Genomic DNA, 13958 nt, shown 5'->3' with positions numbered 1-13958 from the left:
GGCTAATGTTTCATGTTACTAGAATGGCAGGATGAGGAGTTCTACCTCAGTTTCCTTTTGATTTTTGTAAGAGTCACATAATATTGGGTAGGGACCTTGACCTCTTCTAGGGCAAAATATCTGTTGTCACCACACTGTCAGTGAAAGAGTTGTAGGGGATTTGGCATACACCAGAGTGTGTTTATTTTTACCTGACAAAGCTGACTTACTCAGCAAAGCATATATGCTTAAATTGCACTACAGCAATTCTTAAGTTACAGAAGAAAATTATCTTAGTGAGCTACATAAAATAAAACCAAAATAAGGTGATTTAGACAATAGACAATAGGTACAGAAGTAGACCATTCAGCCCTTCGAGCCTGCACCGCCATTCTGAGATCATGGCTGATCATCTACTATCAATACCGAGTTCCTGCCTTGTCCCCATATCCCTTGATTCCCCTATCCATAAGATACCTATCTAGCTCCTTCTTGAAAGCATCCAGAGAATTGGCCTCCACTGCCTTCCGAGGCAGTGCATTCCAGACCCCCACAACTCTCTAGGAGAAGAAGTTTTTCCTTAACTCTGTCCTAAATGACCTACCCCTTATTCTCAAACCATGCCCTCTGGTACTGGACTCTCCCAGCATCTGGAACATATTTCCTGCCTCTATCTTGTCCAATCCCTTAATAATGTTGCAATCAGATCCCTTCTCAATCTCCTTAATTCCAGCGTGTACAAGCCCAGTCTCTCTAACCTCTCTGCGTAAGACAGTCCGGACATCCCAGGAATTTATCAAGCATGAAGTAATAATGAGAGGATAGATAGTTAATATGTGTAATATCAATTCTGTTCACGACTGTGGAGAATTCTTTAGTCATCCCCATTCTGGCTACAAGAGTGATAACTTTCTCTATTGGGTAGCAGAGTGGAAAGTATACCAGGATGATTCCCAAAAATTTCTTGGACATTAGCCACAGGTTAGATGAGCAGCAGTTTCCAGAGCTGCACGAGAAGATATTTAGAAATAAATTAACAGTAGACTTTCCGTATGCACTCATTCAAGCTTAATGGTTGTTAGAAATGTCAGGCCGAATTCCCAATATTATGTAAATACAAACGAATAAGTCTGGTGTTGCATTTTGTTTAATTAAATTCATTTACATTTTGCCTGTCCATATTGTATTGGTTGTATTGGATGCCAGACAAAGTTAGTGAGCATGGGGTAGCTCTTGTGAAGTAACCACTTAGAGGGTAGGGCTGTTGTACAAAAACTAAACCATGTAATTAGTAGCAGCCTGTCTGGGTTCTTCTCAATACTTAATAGATTCAGGTGGAGAAGTTTAAAGTAGTTGCTAATGTGACTGACAACGGAATACATTTCCCTGCATCTTTGAGTTGTAAACCAGTGTTTGTGATGTGCATTTATTTATTCTGCAGGAACCTATCTGCCATCCAGGATCGAGAAATCTGTTGTTACTCAGTGTCCTGCAAAGAGAAGGATAACATAGGTGAGAACATCCAAATCCTTATCTACAAAATGCTGAACATATTGGAATTCTGAAATGTAAACAGAAATTTCTGGACTGATGAAGGAGCCCAGTGTAAGGGAGGGAGGGGAGAGAAAGTTAACGTTTCAGGCCAATGACCATTCTTCAGAGCCCCATTGTGTATTTATAGTCCAAGTCCATATTTAACTTCAGACATAGAGTAGACTCTTCAGTACCACAGACAGTTCTTTTTGGATGATGCTAATTACAGTAAGACAAAGCCATTCCAGAGAATTTTGAGACATGCTGTTCTGCCAAGCCTCCCCGTTATTCCTAGATCATTTTTAAAAGCAAAATTGACCAGAGATGAGGAGGAATTTCTTTAGCCGAAGGGTGGTGCATCTGTGGAATTCATTGCCACAGATGGTAGTTGTTAGGTTGTTCATAAGGTCATAAATGATTATGGGGAGAAGCCAAGAGAATGGGGTTGAGCGGGATAAACCATGATAGAATGGTGGAGCTGATTCAATGGACCAACTGGCCTAATTCTGCTCCTATGTCTGATGGTCTTTGTCTTTTTTTTCTCCATCAGATTTTTAAACACCTGAATCCTTTTTCTTTCATGTTTGTCAGACTGACTTCTTTGTAACCAGAACTATGGTGATTCATTCAGTGGCTGCTGCTGCTTCATCATACAACTCCACTTCCACCTTCCCCTCATCCACTAAGATACTTCTTTCTTTCAATTCTATCTCTATATGCATGCTCCCATGACACTAATTTTCACTAGATTTTTGCATATCAATTTGCTTCGTAGCAGCTTAGTGAACTGATATGTGAATGCTTCCGTCAGCCAAGGTCTCTATCTTTCAAAACTGCAATCGTCAGCTCCTGTTTAAAGTGCCCCCTCCTTCCAAACTGCTGCTCCACTTGTCACTCACAAATTTATGCAGCTTTGTGTTTGGATCTCTCTGGTCAAATTTCTGCCTCCAACAAAGTGCCAGAAGGGTCCAGAATTAGAGTCTTGAAGCACAATCTTCTTGATCGAGTTTCTGGTGCATTATTTATCCTCTTTACTGCTCTGCAGTTTCTATCTTTCAGTTCATTGAAGTTTTATTCAAGTAGTTAACTAACTGGAGCCAGAGCTTCAGGTTTCATCTCAGCATCATCACTGTTCACTGTCACTAAGGAGCCACCATTGTTTGCTCCGTTAGATTTGAGACCTAAATCTTTAAGGATAGCTTTTCCCGTTACATGTACATTGAAACATACAGTGAAATGTGTTGTTTGCGTCAATGACCAACACATTCTGGGAATGTGCTGGGGGCAGCCCGCAAATATCGGCATGCTTCTGGCACCAACATAGCATGCCCACAACTTACTAAACATACCCCGTACATCTTTTTGGAATGCGGGGGGAAATGCGGGTGGTCACGGGGTGAATGTACAGTTTTCTTACAGACAGCTTGTTCATTGCAGACAGATTAGTGATCTATCTCTACTCCTTGCTTTCATCCTTTACAGAAAAGAAAGATAGTTTCACATGCAATCCTTACAGCATCCTAACTCCACCATTTCTCTCAAACCTCCACTACCTCTGTGCTGCCAAATACTTAACCTATGTTAATTCAGTTGTAATTTCTGCAGGTTAAGTATCAGGCAATCTGAAGTTCTGTGCCACTGATCTGTGTCTCAAATTCCAATCCTCCATCCTGTATCCTGGGGTTTGTCATGGGACAACTGTACTCTTGGCCCTTCAATCCCAAATGGTGTTTTTAAGCCCTTGTGCTCTCTCACAACAACGAGTTTCACCTTCTCTGACATTGCCAAGAGCTGCTGAAACTATTATGTGTGCCTTCCTCCAGGCCCCAATATTCTAATCCTCCTTTGACCATTTTCCCAGTATCATTGCTTTGTAAAATGTTGATCATTTAAACATTTCTGGTTTTCATTTGATCTTGCTTGTTTATCACCAAAGTAGTTAGTGGTCTTCATTGGGCCTTGGGAAGCTCAATATCTCAACTCCAAAATTCTCATCCTTGTATCTCAAATAGCTGTCCCTTTTTACCTCTGTAATTTTTTTTCCTTCTTCCCTCAAGCAATCACACCACCATTTCCCACACTACTTGCCCTTCCCCACCTCACTAACATCAATCCACAAATCTGTGTTGCACTTAGCATTCCAAGTATCCACCTTGTACCAACTAATCAGCTATCTTTGCTATGCATTCTCTTCCTCTCTCTTCATGACTGAGCATTTGACCACCATTATCTTCCACTTTGCTGCACCATCTAATTCCTTTTTGTCATTATCATTTCAAGATGGTACATAAATGCAAGCTGTTGTTTCTCCATATCTTAACATTTCCAAATTAAATGCTAACAGATGGAAATATTTAGCCATCTTATATTTTTGTGATTTTTGTAAACATGATATGTTATTACAATGCCTATTTACTTATAAAAGGGTACAGTTACATTAGGGACAATGTATTGTTAACTGCTTCCTTTCACCAAATATTATTTAGACAAGTGTGAATATTTTCCTGGAGCATGATTAGTTTAATTTTAACTCATTAATGAGCATGTGTGACACATAAGTGTGTGGGTGTTTGTGTACTGCACACTATACTTCAAATAGCCCCCTTGGGAGATGTGAAATTGCCAACCCTGCAATATTTGATTGTACTTTTTAAAAAATGATTTTAACATGTGGTAGGTTCTATAATTTGTACACAGTGGTTCATGGGTTTCCTGACCTCACTAGTGAAGAGGTGTAAAACAAAGGGGTAAGGAGTTATCAGCATAACACAGTCTCATAGCTGCCTCCTTAACTTCCCCGGTGAAAGAATTTTTCACAGAAATTTTGGCAAGAGTGACTTTGGAGAGAAGTTTCGATCATTTTCCAAGTTTGGAGTTTACTTTCTTCAGTCTACACTGTTACGATCACTCTTTTTCTCGCAGATCCTACATGATGAGATAATTAATTAATCCTGCTTCCTTGCACAATACTGAATCTGAACTCACAAGCTCGCTAGTTGGTGTTATGTTTTGTAACTCCAGAAATTAATCGAAAGAAAGTTAAAGGAGACAGGATACTCGCTTGCTTACTTTTTATTTGCCTTTTTATTAGTGAGCCACTCACATATGATGTGGTGGTGAAATGATATATGCCATTTCACGGATTGTACTTCCCTATAGCCCATTTTTAATTATGTGAAAAATCAAAAATGCTTAATCAAACAATATATTTACAATATTAGTCAAATATTAAATACGCTACACTTCCCTCCGCTTAGCTATGAACTCCAACTCAATATGGAATGCATTTTATATATATAATAATGTATTTTCTGATGTGATGGTTGCTCTGCTTGGCAAGTGAAACTTGTGGCTATGTTCTGCAGCCCCTTCTGTGATGGATTTAGGAGTTGACTCTGGAAATGCAAGAAGTGGTCCTGACAGCTTTGGACACCTTTTTTCTCTAACAATTGACTCTGTGCTTCAACTGATCTGAGTTTCATCTCCAGATGACATCAGAACACAATCTGTGTAGGAGAATAGTCCATTTCTGTCCTTAATCTTTCTAAGTACACTCTTTTGATCACCTCGGCAGGACTATTAGTCCAGAAATGAAACATCAAACCTTCTTGTTTGACAGGCCCTCAATTTGTCTCAGCTGTTTGTTTTGCATACTCCTTCAGAGACTGGGTTTGAGGAGATTCAAGCATGAGTGTCAGGGATGACCCAGGAACAGCTGATGAGTTTGATGGTTGTGGAGTGTGCTGCATTGGGACATGAATGGAGGAAATTGGCAAGCATCTAATTCAGTATTAGTGTAATGTGTTCTGTAGACATTGTTTGCAATGTATTCTTTAGACTCTGGACAAACCACTTCATGAAGCTATTTGTAGCTGGGTGGTATGGCGTAGATGCAAGATGTCTTATTCCATTCATTTTCAGGAATGACTGAAACTGTTCTGCAACAAACTATGGTCCATTGTCACTAAGTGTTCTGGAACACAAGCCCTCGAAAAGAGGCTTCTGAACACATCAGCAGTGTGTGGGGCTGTAGTGGAAGTTATTGGGAACACTTCTGGCCACTTTGAAGCTGCATCCACCACTACCAAGAAATTTGTGTCCATGAATGGTCCAACAAAATTCGCATGAATCTTCTGTCAAGGCAATGCAGGCCATTCCCAGGGATGAAGAGATGCTGCTTTTATCATCTGGATGTGTTGGCATCCCAAACAGTGCATGGCAAGCTGCTCGATCTGCTAATCTATCCCAGACCACCAAATAAAGCTTCAAGCCAAACCTTTCATTTTGACCATTCCTAGATGACCAGCATGTAGTTCCTCCAACACTTTAGCTCTCAGCTTGGATGGTACAACTCTCAGTCCCCATATTGGCAACCCAAGTTCATCCTAATGCTGGTAAAAATGTGAGACATGCAGTTTCTTCTGCACATTCCAGTCTTTTTGGGTTGCCATATAGACCTGAGACAGTGTGGGTTGTTTTAACGTTTCCCTTTGGATCATCTCTGCTGTAATATGGAGGCTTTTTTGATTTGCATTAGGGAGAATATGTTGAGCGGAGTGTCCTTCTTTGTAAGTTTTTCAGGTATTTCCTTTTCCAAGGGTAAACAGGACGATGCTTCTGTATTTCCATTGTTAGTTATCCTCTTGAATTCAATCTTGTAATTGTGTCCTCCAAGAAACGGAGCCCATATTTGCATTCATGCTACTACTGTTAGTGAAACACTGTTCTGTAGATTGGAAATGGACACTAGTGTTTGATGATCGGTATTGAGAGTAAACTCTCTCTCATACAGGTACTGGTTGAAATGCTATTCACCCCAAAATAAACTCAGGGCCTTTGTCAAACTGTGCATAACTTTTCTCTGTACTGGAAAGAGAACGTGATGCAAAGACTGTGGTGTGTTCACTTCCATCATAACATGCAACCTGACTTCACCTATATGATAAAGCGAAGCATCACAAGCAAGCTTCACTAGACAACATGGATCATAATGTGTGATATCACAATTTACTTTATCTTTTAGAAAGTCACCTCATACCGCTTTCTCCATTTCCATTTTTACCTGATCTGCAGTAATGAGTTCAAGGGGTGGAGCACAGTAGCCAGATTGACAGGAACCTGTTATAGTAATTGACAAATCCTACAAATGGTAGGATAAATGACAGCACCTGTGGTATATTCTTTAGCCATGGGGCATCCACCACTGCTTAAATTTTCTCAGCACACGTGTGTAGTCCTTGTCTGTCAGTGGTGTGACCATAGTACATGATGTTTGGTTTAAAGAATTCACACTTGTTGCTTGCATCTTGGTCTGAGCCCATAATCTTCTAATCTTTTTAAACCTATTGTCATAAATCGGGTGTTGAATCAGGACCCACCTGCAGGACACAGACACTGGAGTCCCGGAAACAGGACGAGACAGAACCCAAGGACGGGACGGGATGCAGTCTAGGCAGGGGAAGCAGGACCAGGACAAGAGACTGGGAACAAGGAACCTGGGGTAGACTCCGAGCCCGAGACTGGACAAGGACCCAGAACCTGGGTCTTACCTCGGGCTCGGACCCCCAAACCCAGGCAAGGACGTGACGAAGCTTGGCTAGGGACTTGGGGTCTTGAGGCTTGGCTAGAGGCTGCAGACAGGTTGGGTCGAGGCTGGAGGCTGCCGGCTTGGAGCTTGGGGAACTCGGAGGCTGAAGCTAGGGGCCGACTAGGAACTGTACATCAACATGGAGCCGGGAATTATCCTCTGACAAGCCGGGACTCATCTTTAACAGGACACTGACATGAGACAGGACAGTACACAGACATAGAGCCGGGGCTTATCCACCTACAAGCCGGGACTCATCTTTATCAAGGCACTGACATGAAACGGGACTGTACACAAACATAGAGCCAGGGCTAATCCAGCGACAAGCCGGGACTCATCTATAACTCCACACCAAGGTGGGGCAGGACTATCTGGCGGGTAACAGCAGAACAGCCTGACCTACCCGACAGAGGCAAAGACAAGACAGATTCCCCCCACAGGGCAATGGCAGAATGTCCTGACTTACCCCATGGAAGCAAGGACAAAGCAAGACAAATCCCCCCACAGAGCAACAGCAGAATGGCCAGACTTACCCCACAGGGGCAAGGACAGGAAGAGACAAACACCAAGGAACGACAGACAGTTGCACCTCTGCATCGGGGTAGCTTCGAGTAGCCGTTACAGCCAGCAGCCTTGGCTGGCTACAGAAGCAACCGGATCCCTACCTAGCTTGGAATGGCTGACGGCCACCCAGCTGGCCCAGGAAACAGCTGAATCCATACCACAATGACCACTCCGACTACTGACAGCAAGGCTCCCAGAAGCCATGGTTCTCCAACACAGCCCCAAGGATGGCAAGAGCCCATTCTAGCCTACCATGAGTATCTTGACAAGATGACCCCCCCAATACCAGGGCCACTTATATTCCCAGTTCCAATATGAGCCTCAGGTGTTTCTAGTTAAGTCCAACTGCAGCAAGGGACCACCAGAAAACCCGGAGTGCGGAGTATGCGGACTGGACCACGGACTTTGGACTGAACCACCACACCTATCTTGAGACTTTGGAGGTGTTCCTAGTCATCCTCACCAGTAGCAATGTTATCATTAAGGTTACACTGATCGCCTGGGCAACTTCGCAGCACCTGGCCCATCACTTTCTACCAGAGTGCAGGTACAGATCCTATTCTAGAGTTGAAGCCCTTTGTGAGTGCTTATGGCGTTAAACAATTTGGACTCTTCTTCCATCTCTACCTGTAGGTAAGCCTCAGCTAAGTTCACTTTGAGTAATTATTTCCCTCCAGAAAAATGTGCAAAGATATCTTCTATCCTGGGCAGACTGCATTTCAATTGCATTTCTGTCTGCTGTTTCCATTGATAGTGATTTCAGAGGTTCTTTTAAGTGTGAGTTGTGCTTCAGTTAGGAGCCATTTTTGAATGTTTTCTTGTAAGATTTCGCAAAGTAATCGATCTCTCGGTGCATCTTTAATCCCACCACTGAACTGACAATGCTCGGACAATTTCTTCAATTCAGCCACATAAGCTGAAATCGACTCCCCTTTCTTTTGATTCCACTTATAAGTCTAAAGCATTTTACAATCAACAATTGTTTCAGTTCTAAATGGTGCTGCATTACGTTCATGATATCAGCAAATCCCATTTCAGCAGGTTTGGTTGGAGCAGTCAAACTTCTAAGCAAACTGTGTGCTTTTCCCACCCATTAGCATTTAGCAACACTGGCAGTCATTTCTCAATGGCTATCTTATTTGCTTCAAAATACTGCTCAATTCATTCAGTATACATAATCCAGTTATCTGTTGTGTGATTGAACTTTTGACTTAACCAGCCATTTCTGCATTTTGTTTATTTGTTTGCTGTTACTATCACCCAATCTTCACTGTTTATTAACCCATGAATGTACTCATTGATTGTTAATTTCATCCATTTTCTCCCTTTTTTTAACTCTAGTGTCGCTCTCCTCTTCTGAAGAAAAACATACATAAATTGCTGGAGGAACTCAGCAGGTCAGATGGTCAAACAGTACAGTCAACGTTTTGGGCCAAGCCCGTGATGAAGGGTCAGTTTACTCCTTTCCATAGACGCTGCCTGGCCTGCCTGCATTCCTCCAGCATCTTGTGTGTGTTGCTTTGGATTTCCAACATCTACAGATTCTCTTGTGCTGTGCTTCAACAGGTCATCTCGGGTTCACTTTAACACTTTCTCATCACCACTGTTTTGTATGTCCAGAAAACAATCAAAAGAAAAGTACAGGAGCTGGGATATTTGCCTACTTAGTTTTATCCTCTATTTTATTCAGTGAGGTGCTTGCTTATGATGTGGCATAATTACATATGTCACTTGTGTACTACTTACATATAATGCATAATAAATTATAAAAGGGAACTAAGAATGCTTAATCAAACAATATATTTACAATATTACACTGCATTTGGTTCCTCCACATATTGCCTTGATGAAGCTTCCGGAGCATACTCTATGAACTAATCCACATGGGGAACCTTGTCAATTTGAATTGAATTGACTTTATTACTTACATCCTTCCAATACGAGTAAAAATCTTTATGTTGCATCTCTGTTCAGATGTGCAATTATAGTAATTTACAATAAATATTATGTACAACAGGATAGTCAATATAAAAGAAATACAGTAGCACCAGCAAGAATTAATCCATCTGATGGCCTGGTGATAGAAGCTGTCCCGGAGCCTGTTGGTCCTGGCTTTTATGCTACGGTACCATTTCCCGAATGGTAGCAGCTGGAACAGTTTGTGGTTGGGGTGACTCAGGTCTCCAATGATCCTTCGGGCCCTTTTAACACTCCTGTCTTTGTAAATGTCCTGAATAGTGGGAAGTTCACATCTACAGATGCACTGGGCTGTCTGCACCACTCTCTGCAGAGTCCTGCGATTGAGGGAAGTACAGTTCCCATACCAGGCAGTGGTGCAGCCAGTCAGGATGCTCCTAATTGTGCCCCTGTAGAAAGTTCTTAGAAGTTGGGGGAGGGGGGGAGAGGGCATAACAAACATCTTCAACTGTCTTCGGTGAAAAAGGCGCTGTTGTGCCTTTTTCACCACACAGCCGGTATGTGCAGACCATGCGAGATCCTCAGTAATGTTTGTGCTGAGGAACTTTTTATGAGAATTAAAATCACACATGATTATTGCAGCACCTTCCACGCAGGTTCCCATTACTTATTGATTTATGCAGTAGCCTACACCTGTTATGCAGCTCACTTACTGTTCCCACTTACTGCCTTCTTACATACTATTTGAGATACTGAGCCCGTGCCTCCACTCCTCACTGTACCGACCTCAGCCCCAACTCAGCTTTCTGTTCTTTTCTGCCCTCTTGAATAGCAAAGATCATTTGAACATCTCTTTTCCAGATTTTGTCACTTCACTCATTCCCAGTTGTTTCAACTATAAGAGTGATTTGCAGGATGAGGGTTATTTTGCTCCCACTTCAATTCCAAGCAGTAGTACGTGCCTAATAGTGAATTCTCTAGCATGGATGGCTATCGCATGTCACCTATCGTTCACACTTGACAGACCGAGGCCTTCATTGAAGGTTAAAAAAAATCCAAAATGTTTAGAGACAGCATCTGTTAGATGGACTTGGCACATGCACACACACGTATGTTTGCATATATGCATCTTAAAGTCTGAAGATATGTAACTAAATGAAAGATAACCCCATTCGGTCAGGATCCCAGTGCTGACTGGTGAGAACTGTTGAATCTGGTGAACCTCGCAACACTGTGACTCAGTTTCCCTACAATGTTCCAGGGATAGCAAATAATACCTTTAGGTCTGATTCTCATGGGGAAAATCAGTCACTGATGCAAGTTGCATCCTTTGGGTTTCTAGTGTAGAGTGATTTCATGTGTGGCTTTCTGTTCTGGAGAATACATTTATATATGCAAGTAATGCTTTAAGAAAATCAAGCAAATTCTGTATGTCAATACAGGGTTTTGAATTACAGAAACATTAGGCAGAGTTAAAGTGAGCTTGCCGGCACCTCAGATGGGAATCACAGCTTTCAGCAGTGTGCTACCTGAGGCATACCTGCTACTAGATCCTCAAATATTTGTCACAAATGGGTTCCCTAGGGTGGGTGGCCAGCTTATTTAGCCCTCCATATTGACCCCAGGCAGGTGTGCATGTGAGCAAAGTGCATGAACAGCCATTCTGGCCAGAAGGCAGATTTGAGGTGTGCTCAGAAACTCCTGGCTTTCTATGTGACACTGGACACCAACTATCAAAAAGTTCATTATATCTATAAACTTTTTTTACTAACTTTCAACAAACTGTGGTCACTTCATGATTCAGAACAATTAAAAGTTGACATATGAGCATAAATTAATATTTCAGTTCAAAGGTTGATTTATTATCAAAGAAAACTCTCTGAGTAGCCATGAAACCAAGAAAGAAAAGAAAGGCAGTATGACCATCAACCCCCAAAATGTCCCCTCCCCACACAAAAAAACAAAGCAGAACAGGCACATTGACCCCCATATCCCTCCTCCCGCTCAGAAAACCAAACAAAATGAAACAGGATGCTTAATGGCCATTTTAGTATTGTGTGTGTGTGTGTGTGTGTGTGTGTGTGTGTGTGTGTGTGTGTGTGTGTGTGTGTGTGTGTGTGTGTGTGTGTGTGTGTGTGTGTGTGTGTGTGTGTGTGTGGCTTGTTCTGTATCTCTCTACAATTGTGATGTCTCAGGAGGGACAAACTGTGATCTACAGGGAGAAAATGGAAACTAATGGAAGGCTTCTATTCCACCCCAGTGCCTTTCTTTCCAAATATTTTTGAGTAAAAAATTCATTTGCTTCATTTATGTGCCATTAAAACAATAATGTCTCTTCTAAATATCTCCTAAAAAGATGGTGATAATTTACAGTGCCACGTGGTTGGGCTTATTTAATGAAATGCCATTCTGCATTGGAAACAGCTGGCCTTACTGAGAAGCTCTCCCCACTGCCAGTGGTTAGCTACTCAGCGGAGACTCAATTAGCAAACCTTATGACTACCCATGCACAAGATCACCAGTATGCTTATGGTTGCTGTTTATTTGCTAGTGATCCCTAAGGCAGGGAATGTGTGCCCAGGTTTGGTGAGAGGTCCCCGAAGAGGTAGGTAGAGCACAGCATCCATTTGAGGGCTATTTTCATTTCAAGGGGTCAGGACCATCTGCAGATGACACTGCTTATTATATATCTATATATATGTCTTGTTTCAACTTTATTCACATCTGATTAAAAACATCCCAGAACGCTCATAAATTTAAGACCATGCCACATGATACAGGATGAATGAATGCTGAGGTATTTCAATAGAAATGTAATATTTTACTGCTGTATGCAGACTCACTATGTCATTGAAGACTACAACCAACCTTCTTATAGAAACATAAAATACAGTGGAGAATATATACAGGAAACGTAAGTGTGAGAAGAACTCTGCAGCTTGCCAAATATCTTGCTGAATGCAAGCCATGCGGTGCTATCGAGCTCCTTGTACCAGAGTAGGCAGTTTCAGTTCTAAGTTTGTCTTGTGTGAGGAAGTTTTAGCTGTGGTACCGATTAGATGCCATGAAGCGCTTTTGTGCCGAGCGTATTAGTGTACTTTTGAATAGCCATAGCTGTGCTCATTTGTCAAGGGTGTTTATGAAGAAAGGCTGTTTTGGTGAAGTATCAGGAAGCTACTGGTGACATCTGAAAAGTGCTTCAGCGATGGTTACCAGTTACGGGGAAAACTGGAAATGGAAGAAGGTTGGAAATGTACTCGCTATCTTCATGTAGTAAAAAAGATCTGATAAACATTTTTATTCCCCTAAGAGCTTGTAGATAATCCAAGTAAGAGCTATGTATTCAGAATAATAATTTACTCACAAAGTTAACTGCATTTTGAGAGTATGTTATTCAAAGGCTAGAGAGATTCCTGATTTAGTTGTACTGTGATTAACGATTTACAAAAATTCCAAATTCCTCTTTTGCTTTTTCTGTCTTTTGCTGGGTTTCCGGCACTCCCTAAGTATTGAGTGGTGGAAATCAGCCTTGTGTGGTAGTATAGAACAGTCAGTTAAATCTTGCATTCAATTTCACTTGCCTCAGTGGCAAGCAGGGCACATCATAAACGGCCAGTGTGATATTAGCCATTATATACTCCTGTTCAAAATTGTTTTTTTAAACCCATAATTTTTTTTTTTAATATTAGATTTGTGTCTGAATTCAATGAACAAATTTAAAAGACATCCCTACCAATTTTCTCAATACTCTGGCAGCCCAAATTTTGCAAGTTTCATAGACAAAAAAAAAACACACCAGTTTCAGCTCGTTTGGAAGTGTTCTTGCTCTAGGACTTGGAAGCTCTGGGGACACATATTTCTGGAAGTGACTCCATAATCTGGAATAATTGACTTTGCATTGTCAATGTGCTGGTCTTTGACAGAGATGGTGGACTGTAATACTGCTTTCTCCCAATTTACTTGGATAGGTGCTAGATTTTCTGTGGCACCATTTGAAAAATACCGTGAAGTTGCCCCATTATCCTGGACAGCATTCCTCCATCACCAAACATTGTCAAACAAGTTTAAACACCTTCTCCACTCACACCCCTGGATTCATTTGGAATTTATGGATTATTGGATTACAAAAGCAATCTACTCTGGAGTGATGGGTGAAGGAGAAACAGCAAATGTATGAATGTACACCAACAACTGAATCACAGGGGAAAAATTCAGTTTGTGTGGTTTTAAGTTAGCCTTTAAATCTTTTTTAAAAACATTTTTCTTTGGGGATTTAATTTGAAGAATTAATTTAAACCACACACTAGTTCATGTGCCATAGGAAACTAGCTTTCTTCACTTGCCAGGGTCCAGTACCAGCACTGGAGGGTTGACAAAG

At 41.6% G+C, this 13958-nt stretch overlaps 1 protein-coding gene across 1 annotated transcript in view; it reads left to right on the top strand.

Annotated features, from left to right (window-relative positions):
- Positions 1-13958, top strand: part of LOC140734718 (ADP-ribosylation factor-like protein 8B-A) — a 118403-nt gene that overhangs the window by 94507 nt on the left and 9938 nt on the right. Inside the window, exon 6 of the mRNA XM_073059092.1 lies at positions 1421-1491. Within this exon, the coding sequence (XP_072915193.1) occupies positions 1421-1491 (71 nt within the window). The remainder of the gene's footprint in view (positions 1-1420; positions 1492-13958) is intronic.

The sequence above is a fragment of the Hemitrygon akajei genome, chromosome 10, assembly GCF_048418815.1.
Source record: "Hemitrygon akajei chromosome 10, sHemAka1.3, whole genome shotgun sequence".
Taxonomy (NCBI): Eukaryota; Metazoa; Chordata; class Chondrichthyes; order Myliobatiformes; family Dasyatidae; genus Hemitrygon; species Hemitrygon akajei.
This window is presented reverse-complemented; position numbering and strand designations above follow the sequence as displayed.